The sequence below is a fragment of the Venturia canescens genome, chromosome 9 (assembly GCF_019457755.1).
Source record: "Venturia canescens isolate UGA chromosome 9, ASM1945775v1, whole genome shotgun sequence".
In the NCBI taxonomy this organism is placed as follows: domain Eukaryota; kingdom Metazoa; phylum Arthropoda; class Insecta; order Hymenoptera; family Ichneumonidae; genus Venturia; species Venturia canescens.
In genome coordinates this window covers 18,647,769-18,665,260 of record NC_057429.1, presented here as the reverse complement: position 1 = coordinate 18,665,260, position 17,492 = coordinate 18,647,769, and the positions used below count along the sequence as shown (strand labels likewise).

The 17,492-nt window shown below is 42.9% G+C and overlaps 1 protein-coding gene across 2 annotated transcripts in view; it reads right to left on the bottom strand.

Annotated features, from left to right (window-relative positions):
• Positions 1 to 17,492, bottom strand: part of LOC122415741 (PH domain-containing protein DDB_G0275795-like) — a 36,735-nt gene that overhangs the window by 4,477 nt on the left and 14,766 nt on the right. The window contains exons 1-5 of one of the 2 annotated variants that reach the window (XM_043428157.1): positions 12,383 to 12,488; positions 9,882 to 10,177; positions 7,143 to 7,280; positions 707 to 774; positions 334 to 629 (exon numbers count right to left, since the gene is read on the bottom strand). In XM_043428157.1, the coding sequence (XP_043284092.1) occupies positions 334 to 629; positions 707 to 774; positions 7,143 to 7,280; positions 9,882 to 10,177; positions 12,383 to 12,464 (880 nt within the window). In that variant the 5' untranslated portion in view covers positions 12,465 to 12,488. Of the gene's footprint in view, positions 1 to 333; positions 630 to 706; positions 775 to 7,142; positions 7,281 to 9,881; positions 10,178 to 12,382; positions 12,489 to 17,492 lie in introns of those variants that run through there. The other variant, XM_043428158.1, reaches the window with a different exon arrangement.

Here is a 17,492-nt window from a genome sequence, read left to right as displayed (position 1 = left end):
CGCCAGTGGTTCGATTGTGTGTGGAATACGGTGAGAAAAAAGAATAAATAACGCGGAGCTTTGGCTCCTTTTTCTTCGTACATATCGCGTGCGACTCTCGTCTGGGCTAGAGTAGAATGCAACCGAGTGAATCGAGCGTAGTACGAGCTCGATCTCGTGCGACGTTCGTATGAATTTCTCACGTTATCGTGGTTTGTTTAACCGGGGATTTGCAGCGTGCGTGCCTTGCGTTTTGCCGAGGCTGATTGTGTCGAGATGATTCGGCGCTTCGTTGAATTATTTGACAAAATAAATCATCAATCTTCGTGACTAAAGTCTAAAAAAGTAACTTACCATAACTATTTTTCGAATATTGTTGCATGTTAATTACGGGCGGGTCCTGGGCACGTGGCTTCCCGTAAATGCTCTCTTTCTTCTTCGCCTCTTCCTCGTTTATGCTTCGACTCGATTTCCTGAGCTCCTCCGTAACATTGTTCAGACTTACTTCCGGTTCTGGATCGACGTCTTTTCTGCCAGGGCCGAAACGACTCGAGATCATGTCCTTGATCGTGTGGTACGTTCTCGACAAAGATTTTGTCTTTTCCTCATCGTTTTTCCCAGTTCTTGGTACAGCTCCTGTGGAACTTGATCTAGAAAGGAAGATCGTTATTCCACGCCAGTCTCTCATCGCCGTATAATTATGATTGGACCATCTGATGAGACTTACGAGTACGTTTCCTGGGACTGAAAATTTCGCGAGTTTGTCTCGTGTCGCTGATCTTGCATCTGATTTCCCTGTAATTTGTGCTCGCTATTATATCACGAAAAAATTCGAAGGTATTTCTTCCTGAGAAATTTCATTCGTTATTCTGACTAGCTGCTGCATTTCCACCTGCTGCGTGGGTACGCAGAGCTTTATAATTATCAATTAGAAGCTTGAGAATAACGGAGCGTTAACGAAGGACGAATCGTCGGAGCAGATCTCAGCGAATCAACGAGAAAGTTATAATTCAGTAGGGATCTCGTCTCTCGATGGATTTTAATGACAAACGGAGATTATAAACCCTGCGCGATAATCGTTGAAGAGAAATGATCAAGTTATTGAGTTGAGACGCGAGGACGTTGAGCTACTAAAACCCTTCGGCGGAGCAAGACTCTGAAAATTTTGAAAAACGCATCCTCAACGGATAAACGAAGGTTCGAGGGTCTGAGACTCGTCGACGAATTGAGACTCCGATAATTCGTTTCCATTCAGAATTTAGATTGTCGTCTCGGCGCGTTCTATACGAAGGACGTTGGATAATCATTGACGTATAAAAGTGTCGATTTCGTGCACATTCACGTGTACATTTTACACAGAGGCGGAGTGTAAATGCAGCAGGGAATTACAAGTCGTGATACACGTTGAATCGCACGCAGGCAAAGAGGCTTCTTAGGAAGGGATGCGCCTCGAATAACAAGGCTTTTGGTTCGCGGGAGCAGGCTTACAAGAGGGGAAAAGTGTCCCGATAGAAACGGAGGAGAGTCCGACGTAGCTTGCATACGAAAAAGGCCCTGTTGACTTACGACCATCGTCCGTAAAAAAAAACAACGAACCGGAGAAAAAAGACAAAAGCGTTTTTTCTGCTACAGACTTTTTACCTCGACGTCGTACGGGTCGCCAGGGACAAAGAAATGAATTTTTTTGACGTCCTAGAAAATCCTTTTCTTTACGACCTCTCCTTGGTCCACATTCCGATTTTTTCTCATTTTCCTTCTTCCCAATCTTATCTCACAATTTTACTTTTCCCTCTCTCTCCTCTTTCTGTACTTCGGTTCATCTCTTCTTCTTATCTCAGTTTACCTCTCGTCAGCAATCCTCAACAGTTATTTTTCCGGACTTGTGCGTTAAGGGTCATTTATTTCGCGGCCCGGACGATTCATCACTCCTGTTTTCCCAACACACACATACACACACACACACATAAAACCAATTTTTTCACATTCTCTTCTTTGTCGTCGATTAGTTTTTGGATCACTTTGCCCCCCGGCTAAGAAACGTGCGCGTCATTCCAATGAAACGGCACGTCAAACTCGTCACAAAACTCATTCGCCAATAATTAATCGTAGACCTTTCAAACTCGCTATTTAACTCAAGAGCCTCGATCAGTCGACTAACCTCACTTGGAATTTTCGGAATCGAAATTCTTTGAGACTGCTTGACCGATCGAATAAGGCTCTGTCAGCCTACGCAGGACGATGACAAAAATCGGCTCAAACTGCCTCAAAGAATTTCGATTTCTTCTTAAGAATCAAACACCATTCACGTCCCACTCCAACCAACTTGTCTTTAAATTATCTTCCGATCGATTTTTCTTCTCCTAAGGTAATTCATTTCAAGCTCTGATAATCTGCGAATAATGGCCACAAAATGATTGATTCGCCCTAAAAAGAAGCCAGAAATTCCAAGAAAATTGGTGCATCGCTTCCCCAGCTTTCGTATTCCGTGAACGTTTCCGTATCCTTCGAGAAATATATTTCCAATAATTAGTTCGTGTTCCATAATGGCGATGGAGTTCAATAATAACTTATCCCGATGAGTCTCCTCGAGTCCGCGAAAGGCGACGCGACGTCGAGTGCGTTTAACGCGCGGACGAAGTAAATCTCGTTCTATCCACGAGTCGTCGTAGCGTTTCTCCCTGCTCTCTCTTTCTTCAGCACGCACACGCCGATAAGTTCGCCTTTCCTCTCGATCGTCTCGCCCTCTCCTTCTTTCTCAGTCTCTCGTCAGTCCCACGGGATAATTACCGGGTGCAATGTTGACTATGGACGAGTAGAGCGTCGTAGCTGCACGAGAAACTCGCGGTAGTACGAGTGCGAAATTGCTTTGCCTGCGAATTCTCGTTCCTCTTGTCCTCTGCACAACACACACGACGCGTGCACTCCTTGATCGCCTTCGCAGAGTTCACTCCCAGAGCATGCCACGACTCGATGGGGATCTCTCGATCTCTCGTCCAACTTCGTTCCGACTTATTCTTCGCGAACTCTCGACTAGCGTTGTTCATATTTTTCATCCAAACGATCACTCGCGGCTGCACGCGTTTTTCACGTAAGCAATACTCGCTTTTTTCACGTCGACAATAAAATACGGTATTTCACGCATTACTGCCACGAACGCGTTGCTCAATGTTTCCTCGAACCGAGAGCCGAGGGAATTCTTACGAATTTAACGAACAAACGTCGTACGCCATCTGTCAGACTGCGAGCATCGCTCGCGCGAAGCATCGTTCGAACGGTCGATCAAAATTTCCCCCCAATAAACGGCCGCACTAATGACAAGTCTTTCGAAACTGCACTTTTCATCGTTTCAGAAAAAAAACCCTTTAATTTGTCTTTCTGCACGAGAAATTCTCGCAATAAGTATGAAAGAAAAAGTGATAAATGGATGCTGCAAAAACCTGTCAAAATCACTGAGTCCAGTAGAAACTCCGTTAGAACGAGTAGTTCGAAATTCTCAAACGCGAGTACTAAAAAGTCCAAGTAACTGTAAGGCGTCAACCGCAAAACTGAAAACCCCCCGTAAAAACGGTGCTTCTCACGACTGCTTGAAGATGAAGTTGCTGCTTCTGAAAAATGAGGATGCTTTTGAAAAAAAAGAAAACACGTTCATTTCGAAGCCCAGATACGAGGACGAAAAATGCAGCGCGGTATTAAACTTTATTTCGCTTTGAACTGATTTAATCTAAAAAAGTGATTAAATGCGCTTCTCTAAAGTTCCTTTTGCCGTGCAGAAAGTGTCTCCGTATCTTTAGTACTTTTCTTGGATGTGGGACAATTTTTCCCCCTTTTCCGAGTAACCGGGATTTCATATTCTTGTGAGCTATATAATAAAACTATAACACTCGTGTACGGGAGCGTTAGTGTTTTACGAGGTTGATTATGCCGAGAGAAAATATGTGTCTATATGTAACTAGGCGCAGAGGGCTTCGTAAGCGATCTCGATCTCTCGAGACTGAGCAGTGATGCTACTCGCAGCAGGTGAATTATTCCCAGTCAAATGGCATTATTTAACCTGAGATTAAACTCGGCGAATGTAGAATTTGTTGTCTCCCTTTTATGCGTAATACCCGGGGCTGGTAAATCAGGCTGAAACTTTAGCGCACAAATGAGACGAGTTCCCTCGTGTTTATGCCTTTGGAATAGCGTGGGAATATTTCTTTCTATTATGAATTATATTTTAATGAGGATTAATGAGGAGAGCGTAGTTGAGCAACGTATCAGATGTGACGCGAGGGTTCGTCGGGCCGAAGTAAAAATCGGATTTTCACTTTCTCTCCGTGCGGTTGTATACTCACGTGCCGTGCAATCGATTCGAAATTATGGGAACTTTGGTCCGCAATCGATCGCCCCGATTCGCTGCGCCAGTAAAAAGTTGCGCGCGCTTTTTCTCGCCAGGAAATGTCGCTCGTGTTTTCATCAATTGGTGAGCAGTGGAAATTATGATGGAATAATTAGAGCGCAAGGTTCGCTCTAACTCTCGGTTCATGTCGCCTGTCAAACGACATTTTTAACTGACAGCTTCGTGATTGATTTACGATCTTTTGAGAAAGAGTTTCCTCGTATTAGCTCGCGAATGAAACGTCTTTGTCGGCTTTATTTACTCGGTTTTTCTATCTAATTGCATTCGTTAATCGATAACTCATTATGGGAACGATGCATTTGCATTTATCGCGATCATTTTACGGTTATTCGATCGACAAAAGAGACCCACGCCTCCAGCACTCGAAGGCACGTCTCCGGTCAAATTTCGCTCGAATTTCGCTGCTGGTAATCATGGAAAATTTGCTGAGGCACGAATCAGGCGATTTCGACTAATAAGAGGAGTGCGAATCCTCGAGTGCATCCACGCAGCCACAAATATCTCGAGAACGTTTCGTTCGCGCAGGTTTGATCGGGAGAGGGAAAGAGCGTCGAAAAAGTAATTCACGTACGAAAAGAATTCGCAGACTTCCCGGACTTTCACGAGCATTAATTAACAGCTTGTAACGAAAGGCTTTTATTGGTTTGTCGTGCAAACATGATTTCTCCTCCCGGAGAAATTCGAGGCATACCCGCAGGTGATGAGGCGCCAATAATTTAACGAATTTTCGGTAGTTTCGCGTGACGCCCAAAAACAGTGAGTTTCGAGGCTACTCCATCGAGCAAAACACTCCAAATGAAAGACAAACATTTTCAGAGTCAGAAATAATTCGAACAGCGGAGAATTCGATAGTGCTCGTCGCTAATTCACTCCTCGAAAACGATCGCAAACGTTGGAATTTCCGTAATTAAAGGGCCTTTGACGACCATTTTCCTTGTCATAATTAATGCCACGATACGCGTTATAATTCGAAGATAATTACACCACTCGAATCGCATGGCTTCCACGCGAATCGGCCTCCCATTAGACTCTCATTACGATTCGTACCGAAATCCATTAATTCGACTGTAAAACTTCACCGAAACGAGTTTCTCGCCGACACCACATACGCTCCGAGGTGACAAAAAATGATTTCCAAACCGCTCTGGCATTAGAATTGTTACAGTTTTTTCCACGTTTCAATCTCACCATCGCGATCGTGTTTACGAGAGTAAAACGAATCTAAAAATCAAGAAAATCCGCGTCGACGAATCGAGCCTCTGCGTTGATCCATATTTTCCCGTACGCATTTGAGTTTTTAGTGCTCTAATAAAAGAATACATTCGCGCTGGATGGCTTTATAAATAGAACAGGGAATCGTCGATAACGGGACTGTTTACTGATAAATATTAGCAGGACACTGTCGCGAAAGCTCTTTCTTTTCGCAAACGTCCGTATGAATATCGCAGTTTCGTTCGTTTCTTCAACGTTTTTTATGGCTGTTTGACAGCTTCTCTTCTCGATGCCCACTCAATGTGGGACGTGCTTGCTTTGTCGAATGACCGAGTTTGCTGTACACTCAGTTTATTCTTAGCAATATACGTTATAATAGGGGCTTCGAAGCTATGAAACATTATCGTATAATTATTGATTTCAATTCATCATTACGCTCAACTACCGAGCCACACACCGCTGTTGCCGCTGAGGCTCTCAGCGAATTCCGTTATTTCAAATGAACACACAATGGCTTCAGGGGTTCGTCCAACTGCTTTTTCAGGGATCTCAATCCCACAGTAGTTCGCGTTGCTCGACAGTTTATAACATTTTTAAATCGCTCGTTTCGCGTGTAGAAAGCTCGCGGGAACCGAAATGAAAAGCAGTTGTGAGCAGCAATTCGATAGAAACTCCCGACGAGAGGAATTTGACATTGGAAATTCGAAAATCGGTGAATTCCAGAAGATTTGCCGAATGCGTCCGCGTAACTTTTTTATCGGGTGGGTCATTTCGAGGGGGTTTAAACGCAGTGGAAAATGTCGGTGAATTTGGCGACTTCAGTCGGATCGAGAGGTTAGGAAAATCGTTCGAAATAGCTAGAACGCGGTGCTCTACTTTTTTGAGGAATGTGAAAAAGCGTTTGCACAAAAAGGTTTGATGTTGGTCACAAGTTTGTGAGAAAATGGAGCGAAATAAACCGATTTGTGTTTATCGATGCGTGACTCGTACTTTTGTCTCGTAAATCCCGTGATTTTGCAGCAGCTCGTCCTGCATGTTTCTGAATGTGGGAGCGTGTGGACCGAATCCCGAGCATTATCGCCTCTCGTCAGCGTGTATTTCTCGGACGCTTTAGCTTCGAATGATGCTCGATAACTGTACAATAAATAATAGAGCGAATCGAGGTTCGAGGTGTACGAGCGATGATTGTCGTGGATAAATTTATAAAGGCTGACGGGTACGTGAGAGATTCGATTTTGCTTGCGAACGAGCGAAGCCGAGGGGAAGGGAGAGGGAAAAGAGAGAGAGAAGGCTTTCCCTCCGCGTCCATAAACGAGGAGACGCGCTCTCCTCGAACGATCTTTTCGCGAAACTAGGACAGGACGTTGCCTCTTGAAGTCGTTTATACGCAGCAGCATTTCTTTTCGACACAATGAATTGCTCTATAAATCATTCTCGTACCGTGTAAACGATTAAATTTGCTTTCGCGAAATGGTGCTACGAAAATAATGAAAACAACAACAACAACAACAAAACATGAGTAAATAAAAAGTAAGACGAATTCGTTTCCTACCTCTTGGACCCAGGCCTGCTGCTTGATCGGTGCATCCGGTGCGATCGCCACTCTTCCCGCTCCACGCTGTTTGTACTCGTGCAGAATCGGGATTTTTGAATTCTTATCAGTCGACGACAGAACCACCTCGCGCTCGATCTGCAAACAAGCAATTGGAGATTCGTTCTCATCGATCGGTCCAAAAACTTGAGGAGAAAATCCGCTTCGATTCGCCGACTCGTAGAATACGGTTTTCCTCCCTCCCTGAATAGAGCATGGAAACGTTGACGAACTAGTTACAAGTAACGAGTATCCGGATCAAGTACGAACTTCAACAATTAAGACGAGAAAAACGACTTGGGAAAATGACCGAAACTACTCTGAGCACAAAAGTTTTTCAAGCTTTTTGTCATTTTTTAAGAGCTCCACTTCCTCGAGATGAAGGGTGATGCAAAAGTATTTTTTTTTTGTTTTTGCTCCCAAACAGGCTTGACAGTTTCTTTTTGGTGGTAAAAAACACCGGTTAATATTTGAGCCTTTAATAATAATATTTAGAAAGTCCGCATCGCACTTTTCTAGTTTCCATAAAAATAATTTTTCGCACATTCTCATTTTTATTGCTAGCCCATCATGTGTCATGAAAAAAATGTCTTCGCTTATCTTTGTAGAAAATCGCTCTACGAAAAAGGTCTCTCATGATTTTTCGTTAAACTTAATAGTTCACAAGTTATTACAGTTCAATTTATCGTAAATTTCATCGTTTTCAGTACATTACAGCAGAATTAATGGTCTTATTGAAAAAGATTGTCGAAAAACTTGCTAATCCATTATACAATACCTTCGTATAATATTAATATGAAGGGCTCGGATTTTAACTGATGTTTTTTCACACCAAAAAGATACTTTTAAGCCCGTTTGCAAGCAAAAACAAAAAATTTTTTTTTCGAATCACCCTAATGAACGTATAGAGAAACTAAAAAGCAAAATAATCTAAAAGACACGCTTCCGGTGGTGACAAAAAATCTGTGGACTCAATGTCCTAAAGTTGCCCGAGAATGTCTTCAGTCAAAGTTTCCGATCGATGGTCGTTACGAAGGAATCCTTTGGAAATACGAAAGCAAGAGCCACAACGAGTTTTCCATGTTTACTGAGTGCCAGCAATGAATAATCCAACGCGCATATTTCTCATTTCATTAATTCTCCGTAAATCGGCATAGCCTGCGTTATCGCAATAAAAAAAGGTCGAGGCAGCTCGAAATAGCCCATAAAATTTCAATATGAAAGAAACCGTAATAGAAACTGTTGGAAATGACGTTACGAACGAGAAAGGTCGGCGTGACCGTCGAGAAAATATAAGAAAATGTTCCTTTTGTGTTAAAATAATAAAAGAATTAGGTCTGCGTATTTATGGTGAAACAAGAACAACAAAGACGCAATAGAATCCTCCGTAAGGAAGTGAGAAGTGGGCGCCACGGGGGGGAGGAAAAGTGACGTCGTATCCGAACGGCTATCGTAACGCCGTTTCCGGTAAACGGTACGTAAACATAAGTATACACCGATATATGGCGTAGGTGAACTGAACATCGAGCAAAGGTAAGCCACAGCTGTCTTTGTCTCCTTTCTTTACCCCATCGCTCTATGAAACAACATAAAACAACAGAGACTATGAGAATATTCCCAAGATTCGTGTAAGCAAACCTCCGGCGTACAATCATCAGGAGCTTCGCGTCCGACGATCAGCCGAAGATTTCTCCGGTTTTGTAAACGAGTTTCTTTGCTTACTCGCGTGGATTGTTCCTTGCCCGTTTATTTGATGGGGCACAGCGGAGCCAAACATGTAAATATGTGACGACCGAAGTCGCAACGAGCTACGAGTGTGTTTTAGTGACGAAAAGAGTTATTAAAAACGTAACTAAAACGCGTTATGCTCTAATATCGTTTAATATCATTCAAATGAGGCACAAGACTCTTAGGTTTACTACTTATGATGACCCCAAGATTTTACGAGCCCATCCCATCGGGTTAATTCAACTTTGACCCTGATTCGCTAACTCTCATGATCCTTTCAGGCTCGAGGAATAGTGCAGTCCGCATCAATACTCTACTAGTGGGTCACGATTCTACTAGAAACTCAAAGAAACTGTGGAAAACTCACATCAAAACGAGCTCTACGTCGGCCAAGCTATTCGCTCGGACTACCAAGCCAAACATCAACGTTTACTGAAAATATTTCAATCGCATGAAGCTGCGCTTTACAAGAGGAGAATTCAAACAGATTTTGAATATATTTCTGTTTGAATTAATCGGGAGGTTTTTCCAGACGAATAGCTTTGCTTCCACCTTGCTTTCGACGGTTCGTTCAGAGCAATGTTAAACTTCAATTTTCATTGAACATTTCTGCATCCAACGATCGTTCATGGACGTTATCAGTTTCTGTGGATCGATCAGCAGTTGTCAGAAGAACGTCACAGGGATTGACGTAGCTGTGAGATTTTTCAGTGAATTATTTAGCAAATTCAATGTTCACGCCAAAGGCCCCAAAGTCATGCTAAAAATATAAATCGAGTGTTTCTACATAAGTAAGGAATAAAAGAAATCACATTTTCCTGCACTACAAAGGTTTGGAAATTTTTGAAAAAGGTACGAAAAATATTTGCGGAAATCAGATGATGCAGAAATGAGTAATTCGAACGCGGTAATAAAAAGAGGGAAAAATCGAGCATGAAGTAGTCGAAGCTCGTCACCCAAAATAATAATTACCGGAAACTTGTTGCTGTGAGTTTGCAGATGTGTGGTTGATTGATTCTGATTCGAAGTCTGTTCCTCCCCGTATAGAGGTGGCATTCTGTACTCCGGACCGGTTGCACTCAGGCCAGAATCGTGTGTTCTATCCTCGTACTCGAGTTGCCCGTGTCTCGTGCTATTTGCATAAACAATCGAGTCCCCTATCGGCTGCGCTCTTCCCGAGGAAGATTCGTTGTTGCGTTGACAATTGTTCCGCTGATTATTCGGCACCGGCTTCGGGGCTGGCACCGATTTGTAGGAATTTTCTTCATCTGTAACACCAACGACAACGCGCAGATTAAGGCGTCGGCCGACTCGGAATTTCGGGGATACTTAAAAAAATACGAAACAGCGAGTCCCAAATGTTGATCAACGAAACTCGATCAAAGCCACGAAAGCGATCGCGAGAATTTTCAAGTACGATGGTCCCTGAGGAAGGAAAATTGTTGATAAGCGCTTTACCACGGATTTACGAAAACGGAATAATAAAATGCGCACTCGTATGCACGCACCGGGCGTCACGGTTCCTTGAGTGGAACCGATGTATTCTCATTAACGATAATTCAGCGTTTACTTTATTCCCGGCTAAGCCCACCGTGAATTAGCTAACGGTAGGTTTATGTGATTCGGTTTGTTGCAGCGGCTGCTAAACGAGCCTCGGAGCCCGGTGCATTATCTCAGCCCGAGCATTGCTCTCTTCGTTAAGTATTTACATTCGTTTCGTACGAGCTCAAGCTTTTTCAGAAGAAAAACTCCCATTGTGGACGAGCATTTACAGACGAAAATTTCGTTGCTTGCACATCGGAGCGCGGGTAGCTCGAGGAGTTTTCGAATCGAGAGCATATTTTATATTTACGAACTTTTCGCTCTGATTCAGTATAAATAACGTGGAAGAAAACTGCACTGTGCGCCGGAGTTTCCAATCGTATATTCAAAATGATTTAATTAAACACAACGAACCGTTCTAGAAATCGTGCTTCTGCGGTGAAATAAAATTCGAATTCTCGAAAGACGATTTCTCATCGCTTGTTTTTTCATGCTTAAAATTCGATTGGCCATCGAATGACTAGATTTTCTCGCCATGACCAAATCCATGGGCCGAAGCCACGCTGATAGTGAAACGAAGCCTCGAGAATTCTTAATTAATGTGATCAACGCCAATGCGCTCAAGCGTTTGACAGCCGAAGATAATTGATCGTAAGATTATCACGTGTTTGATAGACCGTGGACTCAATGGCATGACGAGACACCACGCGTACGTACGCACGCGATGTTAATTCTCGAGAGGAAATTCCATGTGGTAACGAGAGTCGCGTGTGCGGTACGCAAATCAACTGGCTACACAAATTTTATCTCCCGCGTCCGTTACTTAATTGTACAGTTATTAAATAAATTTCGAAATGTTGCACCGAGTTGATAGTAAATTTAATTAATGTTGGAGGGACGCAATTTTCATTTTTTTTAAATAATTACCTATATTTTTTGTCTTCATTGCACTTTGTGACTAATTAAATTAATTTACAAGTGTCTTTTGTCGTCGCTCGTCACGTAATTTGATACGGACATCGTTCGGTAATGACATTTTTTACTGAAATGAAGCATTTTTTCATTTCCGGAATCACATCAAAGCTTGATAATATTTCAACGAATTTTCCATCCCAGTCGAGATTCGGTGAAGAAATTTTGAAAATATTTTCAAGGTAGTTCATACACGATACGATTTTCTTAAGAAAGTCTTTAAATTTACACAGAGTTTAAATGGCTGGTCGACTGACACGCACATTTAAAAGGGTTTGTCTCATTGTTTATTGAAATACACGTGCTTAAATATGAAGAAAAATACGCAGGATTGTAGGGACTATGCGTAAAAAATCGTTTATCTTTCCATATTGCGAATGAACGCTTCTTACGAAGTTTATGAAAAAGCAAACAATAACAATGAAGGTCTGGAAAAAAAATCGAGACGATTGTCTTACCAGTAATAAAAATATATTACGGTAAAGATTAAACGAAATTGGTAAAATGAGCACTCGTAACCTCACATTTGCTTATTTCGGCATTTTGTTTATTCTTGGTTTGGCCCATTCCTGTCATAGCCTTCTGTCTTTTCATTAACACTTTTTTCTTGATTCTCTTCCATTTGTATTTTCCTTTTGATTCGGCCAGTGCGATGGATCCCCGTTTAATTAATGGCTTGTAATTCCATTCGCCAAAAAATAAGTTGGAAAAATGTATTTACAATTTTGAGTTAACAACTCTGACATTAATTTAGAGTGAGAATATCTTTAATTAGGGAGCAAAAATCGACCCAATTTAGACGCCCATAAAATGCGATCCTACGGGCATGAGCTATCTTAAGTAACGAGAAAAAATGAATATTTTAAAAAAATGTTTATCAAACGGTTTCGTCATTTTGCTGTTTAATTCATTTTCCTTTTCGAATTTTCTTTTAAATTTTCTGACATTTTGAAATGTACCTTGATTATGGTTCTGTCGTCTCATACGATTTTCCTGCTTCACTTTTCGAACAGTCGTGGCCATGGCGTGTTGGCTGACCATCTCTTCGACGAGATGGTAAAACAATTTTCCACTACGACAACAAAACTTGCTCGCGCTCGTTGCGGCTCGCTCGCGAGCTCTCGTTGGCGGCAAATGCGAATTCAACTCAGCATTGGAGCATGTACACACTTGCTGTCCACAGTTTTCTCTCAAACTTCACAATTTATTCATTTGCTAGAGAGAACGGAAGGGAAAAAAGAGAGCGAAACTCTTGCAAATCTACCGCTTGAAACATCGCTCCGAGGGAAGGCGAGAGAGAAGAAATAAATTAAAGAAAGAGCGACAAAGTTTTCCGGTTATTTGGAACTCTCGCCGAGTCTCGAATCCGAGGCTGCCGAAAGGGACGAAGGGACTTGATGGATTCTCTCAAACGCGAGCAACTTTTCCTCCTTCAAATCTCACTCACGAACGCTCCAATCCAAACATTTGTTTTTTATTTCCGCGTTCTTTCAAGCCCGGAAAATATTCATTTTCCATTGATTTACACGAGTTTTTTCTTGCCACGGACACTCGTCGCTGGCGCTCAAAGCAACCACCCGACTACGAGCCTCTTGGCTGTACTGAAAGACACCGAACTTTCCATTGAGCGAACGTTCGTAGATGTTCCGCCGTTCTGACTTCGTTTCCGGTATCATCCCACCACTTCATCCGCAAAGAAAGAACGAACGAGAGACGCGTACGAATCGTTATAGCACTCAGAGACGAGGCAGTAAGACACTCACGTAATTTATTCCGGTGGCCCATACACCGTGCAACGCATTTTTATTTCATACACGGGCTTCTTCATTTTTCAAGCATCCGAACCGCCTCAGGCTCTTCTAGTCCAACTCTTCGGCTCGTCGGTTGAGTGAAAAATCGTATTTTCATCAAATTTTCCATTTTTCCAAAGCCCTCTTCACTCCTCATCAAAAGTTTTCAGTAATTATTAAAAAAACCCTGAAAAATGAAGATCTCACGAGATTTTGCACATTCCCGAGGAACGCAAACATTTTTGTTCTCATTTAACTGAAAAATTTTGGAAAAACCTTCGACGTGGAAAGCCCTCGTCGCCTCCATTCTCTCGGAAAGCGTCCGAGCTCCGACGCCGCGACGAGCGGTTTGCTTAGCATCGTCGAATCGAATGGCACTTCGATGAAAAATGGAAAGCCTCGTACATAAAGACGCTCATGAGAATGCCCATGTAGGCGGTAATAGTTGCATTGTTTTCCACGAGATAACCACTTTTTTTCAACGGCTCGTCTTCAAGAGGCGAAACTTCGTGGACCGAGAAGTGCATAACACGTGAACCCGATCCGATGTACCCTTAATCTATTCAAGATCCGGACTTTCGCGATCGAATCCTCGAGATTCTTGTTTGCTCGAGAGATATTCACTGACTTAAGAAAACAATAAAATCAGAATTTTAAAATCGCAGGCTTTTTGAGGAATCGTTTCTTCCAAGATCCTCGAAAGATCCACTTCGATGATTCATTTTAGAGGCGTTTCACACTCAACACTTTTTATTTTACATTCCGGATAAAGATTCATAAAATGTCAAAAGGAATGCCACGGAGCTCTCCGGCTGGAAATCCAGCCAGGAATTCGATCGTATTTCGATCGGAGACGTTGATATTCCATGGAAATGACGAAACCTCTGCAGGACGAGTTAGAATATTTGAGAGGATTTTTCAGATATGAATCAGTGAACGTGGCCACGTCACTTCCTGCGGATAAAAGGCGAAAACAAAAATCTCAAACGGCCTGTAAAGCTGCCGGAATAAATTACAAACGAGTATTGTTGCAACAGTAGTTAATAACTAAAGTGCGTTATTTAGATGACTTAAAAAAGGCTTGTTAAGCCGGAGTGCCTTATTAAGTACGAGCTGTTGTACTTGCTCTGAAAATTTCTCGGAAAGTTGCACGGATCATTAAAATCGTTTGCGGACTTTTTGTTTGAAAGGTGTAAAACGACATTGTTGTAAAACAGTCGTTGTAAAATTTCATTAATAGTCGAATATTTTCATGGCGTTGTTGCGTCAAAGGAGTAGATCGAGAGATTAACTTTACGATGGTTTCTTACATCGTTCTGGAAAGGAATGACCATCAATGAAACTCTGCAGAGATTTATGGTTTCAGAAATTTGAAAAGGAAAAAGTGGCGATTTTAAAGATCCTTAGACCACTCTTGAGTCTGTTAATTTCCATGGAAATTAGCTCTCGATGATTCTAATTAGGATCATTGAAAAACTGCGTCTCCATACCAGTTCCACGGCTTCGGTGAGCCCCTTAATGTCGAGCCAGCTCAACGAAGCAGGCTCGATTCTGCTTAGAAAACGATTGAAAGTTTTAAATTCTAAGGCAACGAAAAATTCTTCTTTTACGAGTAAAACGAGCAAGTTTATTCCACTTCGCTGCAATTTTGCTGGCATAGAAACTTGTTTACAAAGGATTCCTCGCGTTTTCTATCGGGAATTCATCTCAGCTGGGGAATTCGAGTGAGCTATTCACAGGCTTACGCATAGTCCGGGGGCCAAGAATCAATAAATTCTGAAGAGTTCGGTCGAAGCTACGGACTCGTTGCACTTTATCGTGCGTTCGCGGAAGGATGTGTCCATGTTTTTATTCTCGTTGCTCAATTACGAGTTTTGTGGGGCTCTCGTAGGGGTTTTATTCATTAAGGGGAGATTAATGGATTCGAAATCTAATGAATTCGATTATTAACAGAAGATCAAAGTTCAGCTCGAGGTAAAATTCGCAGGAAGCGTGCGAGACGTTCTCCAACAAAAAATTGCACTGGGACACGAAATCGATTTGCTGGATCGCGTCGGGAAGCTTAAACTCGACAAAGTTATCTGAGAATCGAAAGGAAGAATTTCCTCCGAGTTCTAAAGAAAATAGCGAACAAGCCCCCGAATTCCACGTGACGTACGCGCGCAGAGGAACCGCGAACCCGTCGATCGCACGGGCCAGCATAATCCGAAGTGAATTTTTAAAAATCTGCTAATGAACGCGTCTCGTGATCGGCCTCCCGGAGCCCCGGGGCGTCCATTAATTAGAAAAAACTGCGTAAATAATAGTGACGGATTGAAAAAATTGACGCGGTAATAACTCGTTGACACGGGCGAGCGATCTACGAAGCCTCGCGCTTCCTGGGAATCGGTACGGGTTCGCTGGATCGATCGATCGGTTCATCGAACAATCTTCGCCTCGTTTATACACACAAATACGCATCTTGAGATTGCTTTCTCATCGGAGTTTGCTCGCACACGCATAGCCTTCTTCGTGTGTGACTAGGCATCCGAAGGAGGCGCGTTTTTTCGAATTTAATTCCTTCGAAACCAGTCGGTATGGTCGGGCCGCGTACGACGGCAGCCAGCCAGCGCAGCGTGTGATTTGTACATGGAGGAACGGCTGACTGCAGCCGCAATAAGAAGGCGAGTAAAGACCTTTTCCTTCTTATTTTTCTCCTCTCTTTTATTCCCTCCTTTTTCTTCCTCGTTTCACGAAGCTCGTGGCGAGCTGGTACGTATATAGATGCCACGATTCCGTACAGGGAACCACGCCTCGCTGAACCCAAAGCACACGGGTGCTCACCGGGAGCTCCAGCCGAGCATAGACGCCTGTCGATCTTTTCTCTACTCGCCTACCTTTTTTACAAGCGCGCAAATACATTTTTTCCTTCTCCCTGTACGAACGCGTGCACGTATTCTGACGATTTTTATCGATATTCTCGATACGGAGATTGATTTTCCTGCCCTCGTGCTCTATTGGCCGACTCGGCTGGTTCTTCTTTCGGAGGGATTCGATAAACGGAAATCCCTCGGAGCAAATTCTTCGTCCGGCGATCCCAAGTTCGTCGCTGTGCTCGCACTTATGATCGCGATTACGAAATTTGCGGTTGGAGAAAAATGATAAGTGCGCGCGTGCTCCCCGGACAAACCCGCCCGTTTCCGTTCCTCGATGCGTCAAACTCTTGCCCAATGTTTTGTCATCGAAAGACTCTGAGAGCAGATTTTCACGAAAACGCAATGAATCGTGGCGTTTCCTCGTCCAAGATATTGGCCGAGTTAAATCGACTCCTTTTTCACGGAGCACCTCGACGTCATTCCTCAACGTTTTTTCTCACGGGCCTACGCATCAGAGACCGCGTCACCCCTCGTGAAATTCACCGGAAGTCCAAAGACGACCAACCTCGGTTTCGCTTCTCTGCATGTCCAGCTCCTCGAGTCTCTAATCCACGAAAGAACGAGAGAGAAAAAGAAACCAAAATCGACTCAGAACTCCCAGACTAAGCTCCACTTTTTTCGCCGAAACGAAGGAGAATCGTGGAGAAAAATGGTTCGTAAAACCGTCGCTACCGATCACGAGCCATGGCTCGAAATTTCGCTTTTGTACGAATAAAAGAATCGATTCATCACCGAATTAACCAAACTCCATTAGCCCACATTTCATATCGTTTGATGAACGAACATCGCAGAACTTGAGCCACGAGGATCTGGACGAAGAGCCTCACTAATGCCGTACAAATGTCCCAGGGTTCCCGTGACATTGATTACACGACAGAACATTACACTGATCGTCGTGATCAGAGTATTATCGCGGATTATTCTTGGAGACGAAAATTATCCACCTCAAAAACCACACTGATCCACCTCAAAAACCGACGAGCACCAATCGATATTCCCACAGAATTGACAGCCCGAATTCTCTGTTTTAGTATCAATAATACTAAAAAACAAATCTAAAAAAATCTGCACAAAGAATTGAAACTTTCGGTATAGCCAATTTTTGTGAGAACGATTTGAATTCCTGTGACGTCATAAAACCGGGATATTCGCGTTAGTAGAGTGCGGCAAGCCTCGCGCTGGCTGTCCTTGACGTCGGGACGCTACCGCATCTCTTGATTAACAATAAGTTGAGTAAAACCCACAATAAATCTGTCAAAATCCACAGGTTCGTGGGGAGAAAAACTCACACTAAATTCGTTTACGAGTTTTTGATTATTGCAACGAGAGTTTTATTAAAAATCGTAAAATAATATTTTCATCCT